The sequence below is a fragment of the Bacillus rossius genome, chromosome 8, assembly GCF_032445375.1.
Source record: "Bacillus rossius redtenbacheri isolate Brsri chromosome 8, Brsri_v3, whole genome shotgun sequence".
Lineage (NCBI taxonomy): Eukaryota > Metazoa > Arthropoda > Insecta > Phasmatodea > Bacillidae > Bacillus > Bacillus rossius.
In genome coordinates this window covers 46,093,041-46,109,865 of record NC_086336.1, presented here as the reverse complement: position 1 = coordinate 46,109,865, position 16,825 = coordinate 46,093,041, and the positions used below count along the sequence as shown (strand labels likewise).

General features: G+C 36.3%; 2 protein-coding genes across 2 annotated transcripts in view; both read right to left on the bottom strand.

Annotated features, from left to right (window-relative positions):
* LOC134535365 (uncharacterized) overlaps positions 1-812 on the bottom strand; it is a gene marked incomplete at its 5' end in the record, with an annotated part of 19,816 nt that extends 19,004 nt beyond the window's left edge. The window contains one exon of the mRNA XM_063374437.1: positions 725-812. Within this exon, the coding sequence (XP_063230507.1) occupies positions 725-812 (88 nt within the window). The remainder of the gene's footprint in view (positions 1-724) is intronic.
* Positions 813-4,467: 3,655 nt separating this feature from the next.
* The window catches only part of LOC134534851 (E3 ubiquitin-protein ligase MIB2), an 85,348-nt gene continuing 72,990 nt past the window's right edge, over positions 4,468-16,825 (bottom strand). The window contains exon 17 of the mRNA XM_063373482.1: positions 4,468-13,920. Coding sequence (XP_063229552.1) covers positions 13,691-13,920 — 230 coding nt within the window. The 3' untranslated portion in view covers positions 4,468-13,690. The remainder of the gene's footprint in view (positions 13,921-16,825) is intronic.

Genomic DNA, 16,825 nt, shown 5'->3' with positions numbered 1-16,825 from the left:
ACCATTAATTCAAATACGTCATCAGTAGGGATATGTATTACTCACGAAAAAAAAAAATCTGTATGCTCATTAGCCTGCAATAATGCATGTCTGTGTTAGCGATTGTATCCTTGTATTCGGCGGCCGTCTTCAAGAGAAGTCATTGCCCTATTTGACCGAGCCATTCAGGACGCGTTTGCCTCCATTCGTGTGCTGGCAGTACTTGGCAAAGGAACTGGTATGGATATTGACGTCAACTATTCCATCGAACCTAAGGGACAACATACCGTTAGCAAATATTCAAGCTGTTAAGTTTTCTTGCTCCGAGATAACACACCAGTTGTACAATATAAGTACCAAAAAAAAAAAAAAAATAAGTTGCCTGAAATAAACCCGACCAGTCACTAGGGACTGGGGGAAAAAAAAAAAAAAAAAAAAATTCGCGGTTTCGACGACCTCTTGTGTATTCGGTAAAATTACTACATCAGCTCATCGGCTACCGACTTGTTATTAGAAACTTATTTTGTGTGGGGTTATTTCTATTGGCTCAAGAGTCTTTCGAGTGAAGCGTAATCCAATACCGGAGCGGCAGAAAGCTAAACGCATTTGGATCCCATCAGCCTAGCGTGAAATGAAACCGCGAATTTTTTTTTCCCACGTAACGCAGACGGCGCCACAAAAGGTTTCAGACGCACGGCTGCGCCCGGGGAGAATGCGTGGCGGACGAAGCAAGGGCCGGACTCACCTACGTCGTTGGCAGACTGGCCGCCCGCCCCCCACCACGACGACGCACAGAGCCGCCAGGAAGCGGAGCGACGCGCCGCGACCCGCCATCAGCCGCGGGGAGAGAGACACACCTCGCGTCGAGCCTCCGCCGACGACGACGGGAGTAACTAACTGCCCGGGCCGGATCTCCTCCCGGCTCCCCCCTCCACCACACTCCAGCCGGCTGTCCGCTAGCTCGTGTCTTAGCTCTCTCTCTCTCTCTCTGTAGTATCCGAGTCCTAGTTACTAAGCAACAGCCTCAATGGGGGGAAAAAAAATATATATATGAACATTATAACAACCAAACAAAAATTTTAAAAATAATAATTTTTTTTGTTTTAGTATATTACTGAACACCCTCGTCTCGGCTGTGGGCTGTGAAGGTCGTAGAAACTAATTAATCAAGTGTCTAGTATGTGTGTGTCGGCTTATTTTTCTTTCTTCTCTAGCACCCCTTGTCGTAAAATCCATCAATGGATAAAAATATTGAAAGAGGATTATGCTCCAAGCTTGCTCTCCCCTCCCCTTACCCCCCGCGTGTTAGACTCTTTTCTACTGGCCTACTCTTCGTCCATACCAACCTGCCTCCTGTACACTCCTACGCAATTAATGCATGCCCTTGCATCCCGCATGTCTGTGCCCAGGGTTTGCCCTGTGTCTGTGCAGGTTTTACCTGGGCCCAAATTAGCATAGTTTTAAGCTAGTTGCTGGCCAATCCCCTCCTAGCACGTGATGCATGTGACCCTCTCCCTGCATGGCTAATCCCTGCATGACTAGGCGTATAGGTTTCGGCCTGAGACGCACCTAGGCCCCCTCCCTAACCCGGACCATGCCTACAAATGCATCTAGTTTTTAGTTAGGTTAGGAAGAAAAAATATTTTAGCTCTCAGTATTTGGCTTATGGTAGAAGTAATTTCGTGAATGGAACAAGTTGCAAACCAAAGTTAAACCGGCCAAAGGGAAATTTTATAATATTAATGTTAGTATAATCCATTTTAACAAGATGTGCAGTATTTTAATAAAACTCCATGTCGAAAAGAAAATCAGGTGCTAAGCCGGGGTTTACTTACTATTTTTTTCAATTCTTTTTTAGCTTTTATCGTAGCAGTTTCATTATATTAATTAACATTTCGGTCAGCTAATCCGACGATTCTTTAGTCGACGTAGCTGCTCCGGCAGCGAATTCCAACGCCAGGTGCGGAAACTGCATGTGATTCACGTCCAGAAATGTAGTTGAAAACACAATTTTGCGTGTATTTATCACGCTCAGCATTATTTTTTAAGAATTCTAAGTTAAATTTCGTGTCTGAGTTCCATTTTATAAGTGTAGTTATGTTTGAAAGTCAGTTCGAAATTCTACGAGGCAATGAAATTATGATCTATTTCACGAGACCTGAGCATACGCAGAATTTTAATTGGAGGAGAATTGTTTGCTTTTAAATTATTTAATTTTTTTGGTGGAAATATTAGATTATTTTTTAGGATTTGGGGGGGGGGGGGGGGGGAGGCTCTGTACTCCTTCACTCCCTTGCGTATGCCCTTGTCACAAGATAACTCTGTGAGTAATCATATACCTAGAGCTTTTCAAGCTCTCATGAGGTTATATGTACTTGAAACTTAAGCTTTACTGGCTTAAACAACAATAACCAAAATTTAAATAATTTTTCTCTGTTTAAAATATTCAAATATTTTGCAAGAATGTCGGCATGTATGCGATGAAAATATGTTCAGAACCAAAGAAAAGTGCAAGCTGAAGAAAGAACGGATCATCAGGGAACCCCCCCCCCCCCCCCCCCCCCCCCCCTAAAAAACAAAAGAACAACAGAGTCCAGCGCAATACGATCTAGAGAGCTATGGATGCACCGTAAAAGATCCGCGCGGAGACCTTTTCAACTGTCATTGTGCCCGTACCTTCTACCAGCGGGGCAAATTCGATCCACACACAACTTAGAACTGTTATAAATTATAACTATCATGATTTATAAATACATAACTTAGAAACACATAATGCCAAAAAACAATTTAGAAACACAGTAACTTAGAAAATCAAAACTTACAAACACCCATATTAGAACTTTCATAACTCAGAAACACTCAACCTAGAACTGTTATAACTTAGAAACACAGAACTTAGAATTTTGGATGCGAAGACATGAGTATTTTGAAACGACTGAAGTGAGACTCATTTTCTTTTACCTGTTCCCACAGTGAGTGCTGCACCTTCGTGACTGCCTTGTAACTTTCACTTTCAGTTCCAATTGTACTCTACAGGTGGTGCTATTGTTTCTCACATTAGTGGGGGTGGGAAAAAAAGAATGTGCACTTTAGCCAAGGGTTCGCCAGCCACATTGAAGCGAAACACTTATATTTATGCCTATTTATGAAAAAGTTGCTATTAATTTTTAATAATATTTAGATGTTTTTGTGTGTATACCTACATTTTATAAAGTAATCCTATATACTTTATATTATGCCATTTTCATTTGTTTTACTTAACGTAGAGAAAACCAATGAAGGTCTTAATATATGTATTACTACACTGTCTATTATAAACTTTCTGTCGACGAGATTGGGTACATCTCAAATAAGTTAAAATCGTTAGAATGAAATTATAACTATTGCATCTGCTGTAATTATTATTAAAAGTTTTTCCTTACTTGGAGAAATGAGTTTCTATTTGACATTGGCAGTCCTATAATGACAAGTTGTTACGGGATGTTGTTTTTATTTTTTAAGTATTACCTCCAGAATAGTTGAAAGCTAAGTTACAATCACTAAAAAAATCTGTGTTCAGAATATTAATAAGCATAGATCACATTACAATTGTTTAGGTTTGAAGTTACAATGCTATTTCTTAATTAAAACAATTAACAATAGGCTAAGTCACTGCCATCGAACATTCTGTATATAACATATGTTTTTAGTGTTTTTAATATAAATCATATAGGGTTTTAGATATTTTTCTCAGTTAGTGCTAGTAGGTACAGAACTGTTTAAACGTTGTTTTTCTTTTTGACATGTGACCGTTGTATGTAAAAATTATTGAAAGAGTCCAGATGGAGCACGTACCAGCGAAAAAGAAGTCAAAACGGGCTGATGCTAGGCAACGACCGGACCTTAGCATTAATTTCTCTTTTCAATGTTTAGTTAATTTAATTGTAATCTGCTAGCCAGAGTTGTGAAATTCCCAGGAGAAACTTTATTCAGTCGCGAGGTGGGTCATCATCAAAACCGATTCGTGCTGTTAAGCTTTTCTACAGCTTTTATTTTTGTAATCTCAGTGTATGAGATGCTTGTGGCGCCTAATAAATATTGTTACTGAATCACATGAACTTCTTTCTGCGTTCGTCCATGAGCTGACCACTTATGGCGAGACCGGCTTGTAGCATGTCTATACGAACCCACTTAATTACTAACATCTTGTAAGCATGCCCAGCGTTGAAGGTGGGTCAGGTCCTGGTACAGGTACATCTAGATAATTGTGCTCGGGGGATTCCAGTCACGCTTCCACATGGGTGACGTCACGCTCTGAGATCAGAGTCTCTGCCTAGTTCGTGTTAACTAAATATGGTCATGCCTATTTTTCCACATTCATAACATAAGCGAACATCCTGACCAATTCAGACCAATACAGATATAAAAATAAAAATAAAAACTTATAGGAAAAATTAAAACAAAATTGAAAACATATTGAATATCAAATTATAAACAGAAGCAAATCCATTTGTACAAAGAAAATGTACTAACCTTTTTATTCTCTTGTGGAGAGGCATAATAAGTAATTACATCATCCTCGCACGATTATGAAAAATTACACAGCACCAATATATGAATGGTTTTAACAGGTGATACATTTATAAATACAAAAATTTTGCTACCCAGTAGGAAACAGCACACTGTTACACAATACAAAATACAATAGCACAAATGTTCCAAAAAGAATGACTTAAAATTACAGCATTTCCATTGTGAACAATTTTTTTCTCTCTCTGAGCATTCACCCTTAACGTAGCACCATATTTATACAACTGTGAACAAACTGTTTAATAACTATGTGAATTAGCACCAAATATTTTACACTGATAGGAAAAAAAAATGCAGGACTGGCAAACAAATACACAAAGGTATTGCTAGAAGATAAGCAAGTGAGAAAGAGGGTGGACAGTACTTGATTGATGTAAAGAAGAAGAAAAAGACAGTTGGATTGAGGTTAAAACTAAAAATACCAGATTTGGTACCTATTTTGGATGTTTACAACTTAGTCATTTGACGGGTGCATTTGGAAAAATTAAAAGCTTCACATTACAAATTGTAAAAGTTTTGCACATAATACAAATGGTTATAATATACATATAACATAAACACCAATTAACCCTGGATATGTAAAAAAATTAATGCTAAAAAAATTGCTCCGAAACATTGAGGAATTGATGGTGCATCATTAAGTAACAACATTCATTGGAAGGTTCAAACACATTTAAACAACTTTATGTTGAAATAAATCCCTGCCAACTTCAATTAAAACTTTCAGTTTAGAAAACAGTGTAATTTCTTAACTTAAGGTAAGCATTCTTATATGTAAACATTAAATAATCTAGAACTTTCTGCTAAGTTGACCCCATTTTTCAATATTTTGGCAGCAAATAAATGCAGGGAGTAATTATGTTCTTCAGCTTATTGTAATAAAACTTCACATGGCATGTTTACATAAAAAAAAAAAACCTATTAACTATTAGTCACAGTGAATTTAGACTATTAAAACACTTATTATTGCAAATAAATTTGGGAAATACAATTTCTACACACAAAAATGCATGCAACAGCATAAAATACAAACAAAAATATTTTCTACATGCTCAGACACTAAATCAGCCGACAGAAACTACATTTACAAATTTAAAATTCAACTACACATTAGTCTAAACACATACCTAACTAAAAAAAAATTATTCTAAGTCTCCCTCATTTGCACTATGTTTATACAGTTACTCATTTGTTCTCCGGTAGCTCTAAACCATTTAAGTATATAAAAAAAAACCTATTACTGCCACAAATTATTCTTGCAGGTCCTAGAAAAGGTACTGCTGAGATGATAAAAAAATTTATTTCTTCTTGCTAGACTTCTGTGGCCAACTTTACATCTTTCCCACTACAACTCGTGCAATATCCTAAAAGCTATAACCTGGCTCCGGTCTGCTACACCTACTACATTTTTGTAAGTCACTGTGTTTTGAGTACCTGTAAACCACTTGAGCAGTTGCTGGTTCGATAGCAGCTCACGCCAACTGTTCAGTCTCTTGCTCTTGTTTCCTTGGCCATTGCTCTAGCAAACACACGGTTTGGTATTTTGCTGTATGCATCAGGGCCCTGAAGCTTGTAAACAGTGTCTAGAAATACCTCGTGAACCAATTTCACCACTTTTAATTTTTTTCTTTTTACTTGTTTTTTCAATCGAAGGGTGATTTTTCACCTACGTACATTAACAAAATTAAACACGAGCAAAAGCAATACAAAATTTTCCACAATTCGCAGGAACGTACAGCTTTTTTCAGTAAAAAAAATATTTAGACGGATAATCTATATATATAAAAATGGATGTTTGTTTATATGGCACTAGCTGCAGTACCCGGCTTTGCCCGGGCTGAACACCGGGTAATATATTGTCCGCGAGTTACAGCAAAATGGATAGCGATATGTCCAGTGTGTTGGACATTAAGAAATGACACATAATTACTGTTTGTGTATCTGTGACCTATGATTTTCTGTTTACCCATGGCGATCGGTTGAAAGGTTTAGAAGTTGATGCGCTACAGCGCCATCTAGCGGCGAGTTACAAAAAAATGGATAGCATAAAAACCTTCTTCATGATAAAAACACTTCGATGTGCCAACTTTCATGGCGATCGGTCAAACGGTGTAAGAGTTTATCGACGTCATACATGCCAACAACTAATTATATATATTCTTATATTTCGAAATTTTGGGGCTTTCACTTTTGCGGAAAGTGGCTGTTCAGGACCTCGAATGGTTTAGAACACTCCATCTCGAAATAAATTATATTTGAAATTCCTGAAATTTTCGAGATTTTGGGGCTTTGTCCCCAGAGGGGGAGGGGTGATTTTGAGGACCCTGAATGGCAGGGAAACACTAAAAATCGAAAGAGAATGATTTTTGAAATGTTCAAAATTTTGGGGCTTTGACCCCTGAGAAAGGGGGAGGGGGTTATGTTGAGGACCCCGAATGGCTCGTTATCACTCCAAATCAAAAGAGAATAGGTTTTCAAAATTTTGGGAATTTTTTTTATTATTGGTTCTTTGACTCCTTGTGGGGGGAGGGTAGTTTGAGGACCCCGAATGGCTCGAAAACACTCCAAATAGTAAAAAAAAGTATACTTAAATTTAAGAAATATTTGAATTTTTTCGAAATTTTGGGGTTTTGCACTCCCCCCCTCCCTCAAAATTGGGTGGGAAGTCGACTTTGGGTAAAAGTTCCACCATGCCCCAGACACTTTAGTTCGTAATGACTTAATTTTAATACACTTTCCTCCAATTTTTCAAAATTTTGTGGCTTTCACTTTTGGGGAAGGGGAGGGGGTGGAGGTTCAGGACCTGGAATGTTTCGGAACACTCCATCTCGAAAGAAATTATATTAGAAATTCCTAAAATTATCGAAATTTTGGGGCTTTTTCCCAGAGGGGGGCGGGGGGTCCGAGGACCCTGAATGGCTCGAAAACGCTTAAAATCGAAAGAGAAAGATTTTTAAAGATTTTTAAACTTTCGAAATTTTGGGGCTTTAACCACTTGGAGGGGGGGACCCCGAATGGCACGGAAACACTCCAAGTCGAAAGAGATATAAAGGAATATAAGAATGTAGGCATTTACTATACTCCTATCTACCATAATAACAATATTGACAAATAGAAAAACTTATTACCTACCTATGAATAATGATTTTTTTCTGCAATTTAAATTGTAATATACAAAAACGGAATTGAAAATTGAAACAAATATGGCGACACTACAAACTGTCAAGATCTTAATATTTTTCTTACTCTTTACTTAGTTCCTTACAATAGAAAAATGTAACGTAATGGCTTGAAAGCTATTGCTCGGCAGGCATAGAGGAATGACACCAACAGTTTGTATATCTATGACACACATTACATAAAATTAAAATATATTTTTTTAACCTGTTTAAAGATTATTTTTTTAGACAAAAGATAGCCTATGTCCATCCCCAGGATATAATCTATCTCCTTGCCAAATTTCATTACGATCCGTTCAGCCGGGAAAAGGTAACAAACAGACAGACAGACAGACAGACAGAGTTACTTTCGCATTTATAATATTAGTATTGATTGATAAACTCTAATGACACCATTTGACCGATCACCATGAAAGTTGGCACATCGAAGAGTGTTTTTTTTTTTCTACTGAGGTTTTTACGCTATCCATTTTGATATAACTCACCAGTAGATGGTGTTGCAATGCATCAACTTCTATACCATTTAACCGATCGCCATGAAAATTGGTATACGAAAAAAATATTGTTTATCCACTTGTGTTACGCTAGATATTAAGATGAGTTTGAATTATTTTAAGTTGATTAGATTATATACAGATTGGAATAGTCCAAAATATTGTTCATTCACGTAAAGTATTAATAAAGAATGTATTTTATCAATTATGTTAGCTAAAGTCTGCTGGAAATCAAAGTTTCATGATAGCATCGTTGCTGCTTATTTAGGGACTTTTACTTGACCTTCGTGACCAGTCCCTCAGTTTCCCTACTTTTCCGTGACTTTTGTGACCTGTAGACACCCTGTGGTAATAAGCTGGCGTTATACACGTAACAAAAATAATCTGTGATTGCGAGTAAAAATTTATAAATAATATATTTTTAATTATATAATCAGTTTGATGAACACATAAAATTTCAAACTTAAAATTTTTCCTTATTTAAGAAAATGCATTGCCAGTTTGTTTTTACCACCATTTAAAATTTTTCACTACCTGCAGTTCAAGAAGAGTTCACAATTGCTGATCACTTGAGTTTAATTTGAGGTACTGAACAAAAATACTGGTTGTATTTGTGAGATGGTACAGAATTAATTTTTGAGCAATTTTTTTTCTTTGTCAGACCCTGCGAGATGGGCACTCCTCAACACTTGCACCCATTATAAGTCTCGGTACCTCAACGTACTGTATGAGGCCACGAGACATACATGTTTGTTGGTGATCAGTTATTTGAGAATTTAATAAGCAGGCACCCCTGCGAAAACACATTTAATCACATTAATTGCAGTGACTATTCTACCTTTAAAACGAATGCCTTTAGAAATTTTCTTTTGGTCATTGCGCCAAAATGTGGCATCAGCATTAACCGCGGAGTGTCTGAATTTATTTTGATTCACCAGCTGAGCCAGGCAATCAGAGGTTTCGTGGATAGAACTGCCTGTTTTTTTCTTACATATCCACAGTGCAGGGAGAGGGTAGAAACCCTACAGGGAATAAACCTACAAAGTTCTGCCCTAGTCATGCCAGGTCAATCCCCAATTCTCATCAGAGGTGACTCCAAGGATAAGGTAGAGAGGGCTGAAGGGCTGAAGATCACAGCTTACAATTTAAAAAATAAAATTTTCTGGTATTTTTTTTTTTTTTTTTTGGAAAACATTTAGTTTCTTAGCATGAGCCCACCACTGATTGTCGTGTTCTTCTTAATAAGAGGTCTCCCACATATTTTCGTAATGATGTTATTTCATCTCTTCTGCAGTTCCTAGCTGTGTTTAAAGGACCATGGTGTCTGCATTGCTACAATTCTTTCACCATCACTCATCCTGTAGGTAGAAAGCGAACCATCGTCCATTCCACATGTCTTTGGAATGGGAAGTTTGTGGTTCAAGGGCATTATGACTTCTGGACAATTTAAGGTGACATCCAATTAATATTTATGAGAACAGTCAGCACACAGCCAAGCCATCACGAGGGTAAGCTACGCTTACATTCCACAGCTAATCTGCATGTTTTGGTATCTCGTCAAAACCTTTGCAAAATTCATTTTGAACATAGCAGGTCTTACACTTTTTTTAACCAACAATTAATCTGGGTAATTAGTGTCATTCTTCTACTTAAAAATCTTGAAAGTGTTTACATTGGTTGGAATTCATATAAAGATATCTCTTTACAACATAACTGAAAAAAAAAAAAAAAGTCATTTTTGGTACTTAATAACGAAAGAACTTCAGAACGAAGGAAAGGTGTTCAGCTAGACAGCTTCTTCCCAACAGAGGCAGGGTACTCTGTAGCCGCACATGCTAGGCCAACACGCTCACGGAACTACTGTGTGCTCCCAGCAAGCTTTGTAATTTCACGAGTTTTAAGTCAATAGCTAAGAGATTCAGAGTCCACATGCTTCAAGGTGCTGTTGCCTTTTCCATGCATGCCTTTTAGATCTTAACATGATGTCTGACAATAAGCTAGCGACAAGGTGTGGCAACAAAAAGTAATTTATAAATAAAAAGTTACCTTATACAGTAGAGTCCCGCTAATCCGAACTAATTGGGACCGAACCCTGTTCGGATTAGCGAAAATTCGGATTAGGCGGAATTTTCTTATATAATGCCATTTATGGTATTTATGAGGCGTGGGCTATTTAACATCTGATGTGTCAAATATTAAAGATCAGACACAAAACACACCTTTATTATTTAGCGTATTTAGCATAATATAAATACGTAAATATTTAAGTACTATGTACGTAATTATATTTTTTTCTTTTTAGTTGAAGGAGAAATAGATAAATCATAATTTTCTTATGTAGGCTACATATTAATAAACGTAAGACATTACTTGAAAAAGAACTTGTTTTTCTTTGCTTTTCAAGGTTCATAATTGTTATAAAAATATTTCTTTTTTCGTCCTAGCCCTGTTCGGATTAGGCAGATTTTCGGATTAGCGGGGTTCGGATTAGCGGGACTCTACTGTATATTGAACTAACTATCGAAAAACTTTTTTTTTGTAGTAGGAAATTAGAAACACTGGAGGGTTAATTTAAACATGCATTTGTACAACTGTTTTTTTTGAGAAATAATAGTGGGTGTGATCAAAATGCCAATCTAGTACTAGCTGTCCGGTATTATTCTCTACCATATTTGTTGTGAACTACTGGCGCCTTTGAATAGACACGCTGGGTCCCTTCCCTCTTATGGAGTCCTTGACCTTGTTTGTGAAGTTAAATAATGCAAGGGTCTTGAGTGACCAGGTATAAACCAGTTTAAATAAACCACTTCCAGCCTTGGCGTTAAGACAAAGTGCAGACCGTAATGGTAATGACTACTGTCAATATTCTTTTGTGACAGGACTAAACTTACTTGACAAGAGGCTTTGCCCTTCTTTGTTGATAAATAAAATTAAAAAAACCTTTAGGACATAGATATCTTTGTGGCATGTTCCTAACATCACCAAGAAGACTCTGTTGATATGGAGTACAGCATTTTGGCACAACTCACAACTTAGTTTGGCCACTTTGAGAGAAGCAAGGCTGCAGTCAACAATTTAGCAGGTGTACTATTTCAGCCCCAAAATTATAATTTTGACAAAACCTTTCACAGATACCTTGACACCAAATGTAGTTTTAAAATTATTGTTTTCTGCAAATATATGAGCAGACTGTATGGGGACAGTCAATACAATATTAAGTCGTGTTTGACATTCTTCTACAGTTCTATTCTGAACTAAAATTTCCTTTCTGTGAAAAGGAAGGGTAGGAATTATCCATTAATGAAAAACTTAGCGAATGTTGCAGTGATCCGGTAAGTTCAGTCTTCACATCTGGTTATTTTACTAAGTCAGAGATACCCAGGCAGATAATTATTCACACTAGTTTACTATTTAATGTATACACTTATACTTATTGTTAATTTTGTACATGGCAGGAATAAAATGGGATGGTCCTTAAATGTTACCAATATAGTTTTAGAAAAAAAAAAAAACATGTAAATTAGAATTTTAAAACTGAGTACCCCAATAATTTGATCAATTAAAAATAATACATTGTAAAGAACATTAAACTATGGTGTTCACATTTGTATGAGAAATCATTACAGTTGAGTTTTCTTTTGAGCATGCAATGTAAAATTCTCATTTTTCTGGATATTATTTTATTTTCAAAATAAGAACGCCATTACCTATGCTATGGCATAATGAGGGATTATTAGTGCTTTCTTATCTACATGCAACTAAAAAAAGAATGTGAAACAAAATAAATTTTTTATTAAAATGTAATGGATATGATAAACAACTAAAAAACATTTAAATAACATGAGAGCTTGCATGCAAGATGCATATAACCTACTTTTCTATTTCCTAAATACACTACATTTATTAGTACAAACAAGAATGTAGTTATCAAATCACAAGAAGGAAAACAGTGGATTGCAACTTTGAAATATCCTCTACATTCACACCATGCTTATACAAAAATCTATGACTAGAGTCAAAGTAACCATGCATGAAAAGTTACGCCTTGAGAGTTCAAGCTAAAACTGAACAGATCAAACTTACATTCTGACATTCCACACATGAAAAACAATTTAATACAAGTGTGCAAACAGCTGAAAATTTTTTAAGTCAAGTAAAGTTATCAAAACTCAACAAATTCAACAACAATTTTTAAAAATTCCTTTTCTTGCTTTAACTATGATACGTAGACCATAACAGTACGTATTGTGAATGTAAACTGTGAAAATTGAAGCACAGAACAGTTTTGATCCACCAGAGATTAAATTAGAGTAAATCCCCATTAAGAAGTTTCTCATGGTACTTACAAATTTTTACTTATTAACAGGGGAAATTTATTAAAAGGGTGAAATTGCATGTATTAAAAGGTCAGGTGCTAAGTTATTTTAAACTTACTATGAAAGATATTTTCTTAGGAGCTTACTATTGTAATATTTTTCTACTCGACTTCATTGCTAAAATGTATGCTAATTTCAATCCAGTGGAAGAAGATCTAACAAACATTCTACTCTAACAGAATTTGAACAAAACACATTCACTTGTTTACAAAAACAAACACTCACCGGCTTTACATGTTATAAAACTGCTAACTTCATGGAGACATTTTCGATGATTGAAACATAGAATGTACAGAAGTCATCTATTGTACTTTCAATTTCCCAGAATGTACATCTGGCTGAGAGTTCATGCCTGACAACATATGAAATGATGTGGATATGTACACCCACACATTATTTACAGGAAATATGCCATCCTAATGTTATTAAGTACTGTACTACACTATAACACACTGCAGTCATTTACCCTGTGGTCAGCAGTCTTTTGAAACACTGAAATTATGCATGGCGAGGCAAACTTTTGAGAACCTGCTGTACACTAACTTCACTAAACACATTGAACACAGGCCTCATAAAAAAAATGAATGTAACCTTCTACATTGGACAATAGTTCAAACAGTAGCCTCATATAAATAATCAATTAACATTTACCGCACAAATTCAAACAAAATTTATAAGCTTGAGTAGTTTCCTTCTATGAAATGATATACATACACAGGTAAGCTTGTTCAAGTTCACAAATTTGTTAAGTCATGAACGTAACAAAATTAACTAACAAATAATTAACATGCAGTAAAAAATAGTCACTCTGTCGACTACAAAGTTTCAAATTTTGCAATGAAATATTGGCATTATCACTGGTTCTTATTTAACCAGGAATGAGAAAGAAAAAATATATATATACGTATATATTTGGCAAACATACTTTGTGCACCCAAACATCACGAAACAAAATTACGTACGTTGTAAAAAACCATTGGTTCATGCGTCTAAACATCAGCTAGCTGTAGAAATAGTCCGGCAACCCGCGCAACTGTCGGAAACAAGTGTCGCTGTAACCGGGCAACGCAGGCACCCGGTCGTTCACGGCACCTCAGTACAGGTTGATCTTCTTGGTGATGGTCTTGCGGCACATGTGGCAGGTCTTGAGCGTGGTGGAGCACTTCTCGCACGAGCCGTGGCCGCACAGGAAGGCCACGTTTCGCCGCCGCTCCATGCATATGGAGCACGAGTGCGCCTCCTCTATCTCGGCTATCTTGCTCTCCAGGTAGCGCATCCGCTCGGTGCTCGGCTGCCGCGACTTGCAGGCGATCGTGCGCCCGTCTGCAATCCACATGGTTTATTGAAATTATTATTTTTTTTACATAAAATTAAACATTATTACATCTATCGAGTATCGAACCAAGGACAGAAGCGGATCGAATCAATCTGTAGAATGATTGCCAATTTTTTTTGGTGAATTTTGAAATTTTTCCCGAATTTCTAGCTAAATAATTAAACAATTCCAAGATGGCAGCCAAATGAAAAGATGACAGGTGTCACAGCAATAATAATAAATGATTACTGCACTCGCGTCATGCGGCGGTTTGCAATAACACCAGAATGTAACTATAAAACGTGAAATCAATCAGCGATTTCACAATATACAACTCAAATTACAAACATTTTATAATTTACCACAGCAAATTCATTGAATGTAATTTATTTAGCAAGAATTTTGCATCAAAATGTATGAACAAAATGGACCGGAAAAAATTAATATTAATTTGATCTTGCATCTCTTATCGGTAACTTTTACATTAATGACGTCAGCACATTTTTCAAACACAACTTGCTAAATTATGTTAATTTTTCTGAGTAGTTCTGTTCTAGACATACTTATTATGTACTAATCATTTTATTGTATAAGTGCAGCATGCGTCAGTTAAAATGAGACTATTTTGGGGAAATAAATAAATAAATGAGGAAATATTTTAGTATCATATTTGATATCTAATTCACAATTTTTATGAATAATGACAATGAATAAAATAAGAACAGTAACATCTAAAATAAAATAAAATAGATCCAAAAAGGACCATAAACTTGTCCCTAGGAATGCGTCACAAAAGGGCGCTCTGGTATCAGAGAGTAGATGATGGAGTGGAGGCCCGGAGACCAGATTGTAACCCAGCATAATTACATCGGTGATAACACCACGGCATGAATGAGGCAATCTAGTTATTGGTATGTGAGTATTCAAAAAATATTTGATATTCACGAGTAACTTGACATTTAATTCAAAATTTCATATGGATTAATTTTTTTTGAATTCTAGTTTTCAATAGATACAGGAAGTGGAACTAATGAATGAAAAGAGTGTAACATGTATGAAGACAAAATGTTTTATTGAGACATTTGGATTTATGTAACATAGTCAGGCTGGAAGCAGATGATGATGATGATGATGATGATGATGATGATGATGATGATGATGATTATTATTATTATATGCATGCATTGTCGAGCCAGGAATCGAATCCAGGACCTTCGGCTCACCAGTTCTAACAACCGTGCAGGCAAGGTTGGACAACAGAAAAGCTACCATCATTAAACCATAGCAACATCTGTTGGATACAACTCTGGTACACGATAAGAACGTGATGAAATTAAATTACCAAACTAAATCCATTCCAAGATTCTTCAAGCTCATGCTTGCAGTACAGGTAATGCTACATTCCCAAGGTTGTCTCGAATCAGTTGTGTGGGAATACAACATCCGTCCGTTCATCCATCCATCCAACTTAATAAATGAAACATCAAAAGGCCTTATGAACAAGATGACAGGGCACAACCCAGAACGTGCCGAGGCACAGCTTCAAACCAAGGCCATCAGAAGTGAAAGCCTGGTGTCCGACCATTCAACTAAACACGAACTATGTTCTCTGAAGACAGCTAGAACACCAGCGATTCTTGACCCAAATGCACGTCGTGACACACTGAAATGTGCCCCCACACCAGCACAGGCTAATATATTAATTAGAGTGTCACTGTCCGGAGTAATACATAACCACACAATATTCTTAATAATTTATAATTTAACATATTTACAACAATAAAACTAAAGCAGAAAATGTCGGTATAGACATATTGTTAGGGGCCTTAAAAATTAGCATCTTGCTATAGATGCTAGTTTTTATGCTAATTTACACTTAAGTGCTTTTTTTTTTGGCTAATATGGTCATAAAAAAATTTGAGATAATTTTCTAAATAATTTTATTTTTTTTTGCTAACTTACTGAAAAATATTATTCATTTGTAAAAGACCTTTTATTAAATGCCACAAACTGCTACACTTTTACTGAAAGTTACCAAAATTATTTCATAAAATGTATAATTTCACATTTAGAAAGAAACAATCCTATCTTGCGGACTTACAGTAACCTGACTTATATTTGAACCTTGAAAATTTTTTTGAACATATTTGCATGTATAATTAAAAATATTTTAACTTATGTTCGTCACTTAAGGCGATTGGTGCATGGAAAATATTACGACAAAACTAATTGAACTGTACATATTTATTTTTGATGCTTCTTTTTAAGACATAATATACCTAGGATATTTTTAATAAACTTTTTTTTACTGAGTTATGTCATTTTAAATGCATTTATTTTTATTCCAAGCCAGAATTATTTAGAAAACACATAATTATGTTAAACTTAAGTATAGTTCAAGAAACGAGTGTACGAATAGGTTTCTGCACATATAAAAGTAAGAAGAAAAAATTTTCATCGTCAAAATTACAGTTTAATATTGACAATTTCCATTGATCACTGCTGGACTACTTCAGGAGCGATTTAAAGAATAAATTTAAATGAAAATGAAAACATAATTGGCAGAACACTATTAAGTTATGTATATATTTTCATATCCTTTTGTTTTTGATACGATCCGACTCAAAACATGCCCTCTGGAGTGACAGTTCTAGTGCTGCATGTAAAACTCTCGCCGCCGGGAAGAATGTCCCCGCGACGTGGCGCTGAGGGCGGCGCTTGTCGGAACCAGGTAGTCCGGCAGAGCTCCGGCCGGCGGGCCTCAGCCTGCGGGTGGGGAGGGGGAAGAATGGGGTGTAGAGGGATGACGGAGAGGAGACCGAAGAAATGGACTGTCAAGGTCGCGCTCATGGAGCTAATATACAGTAATACGCGAGGTGAAGCCGGGTATCAGCTTCCTACGCTGGAAGAAAA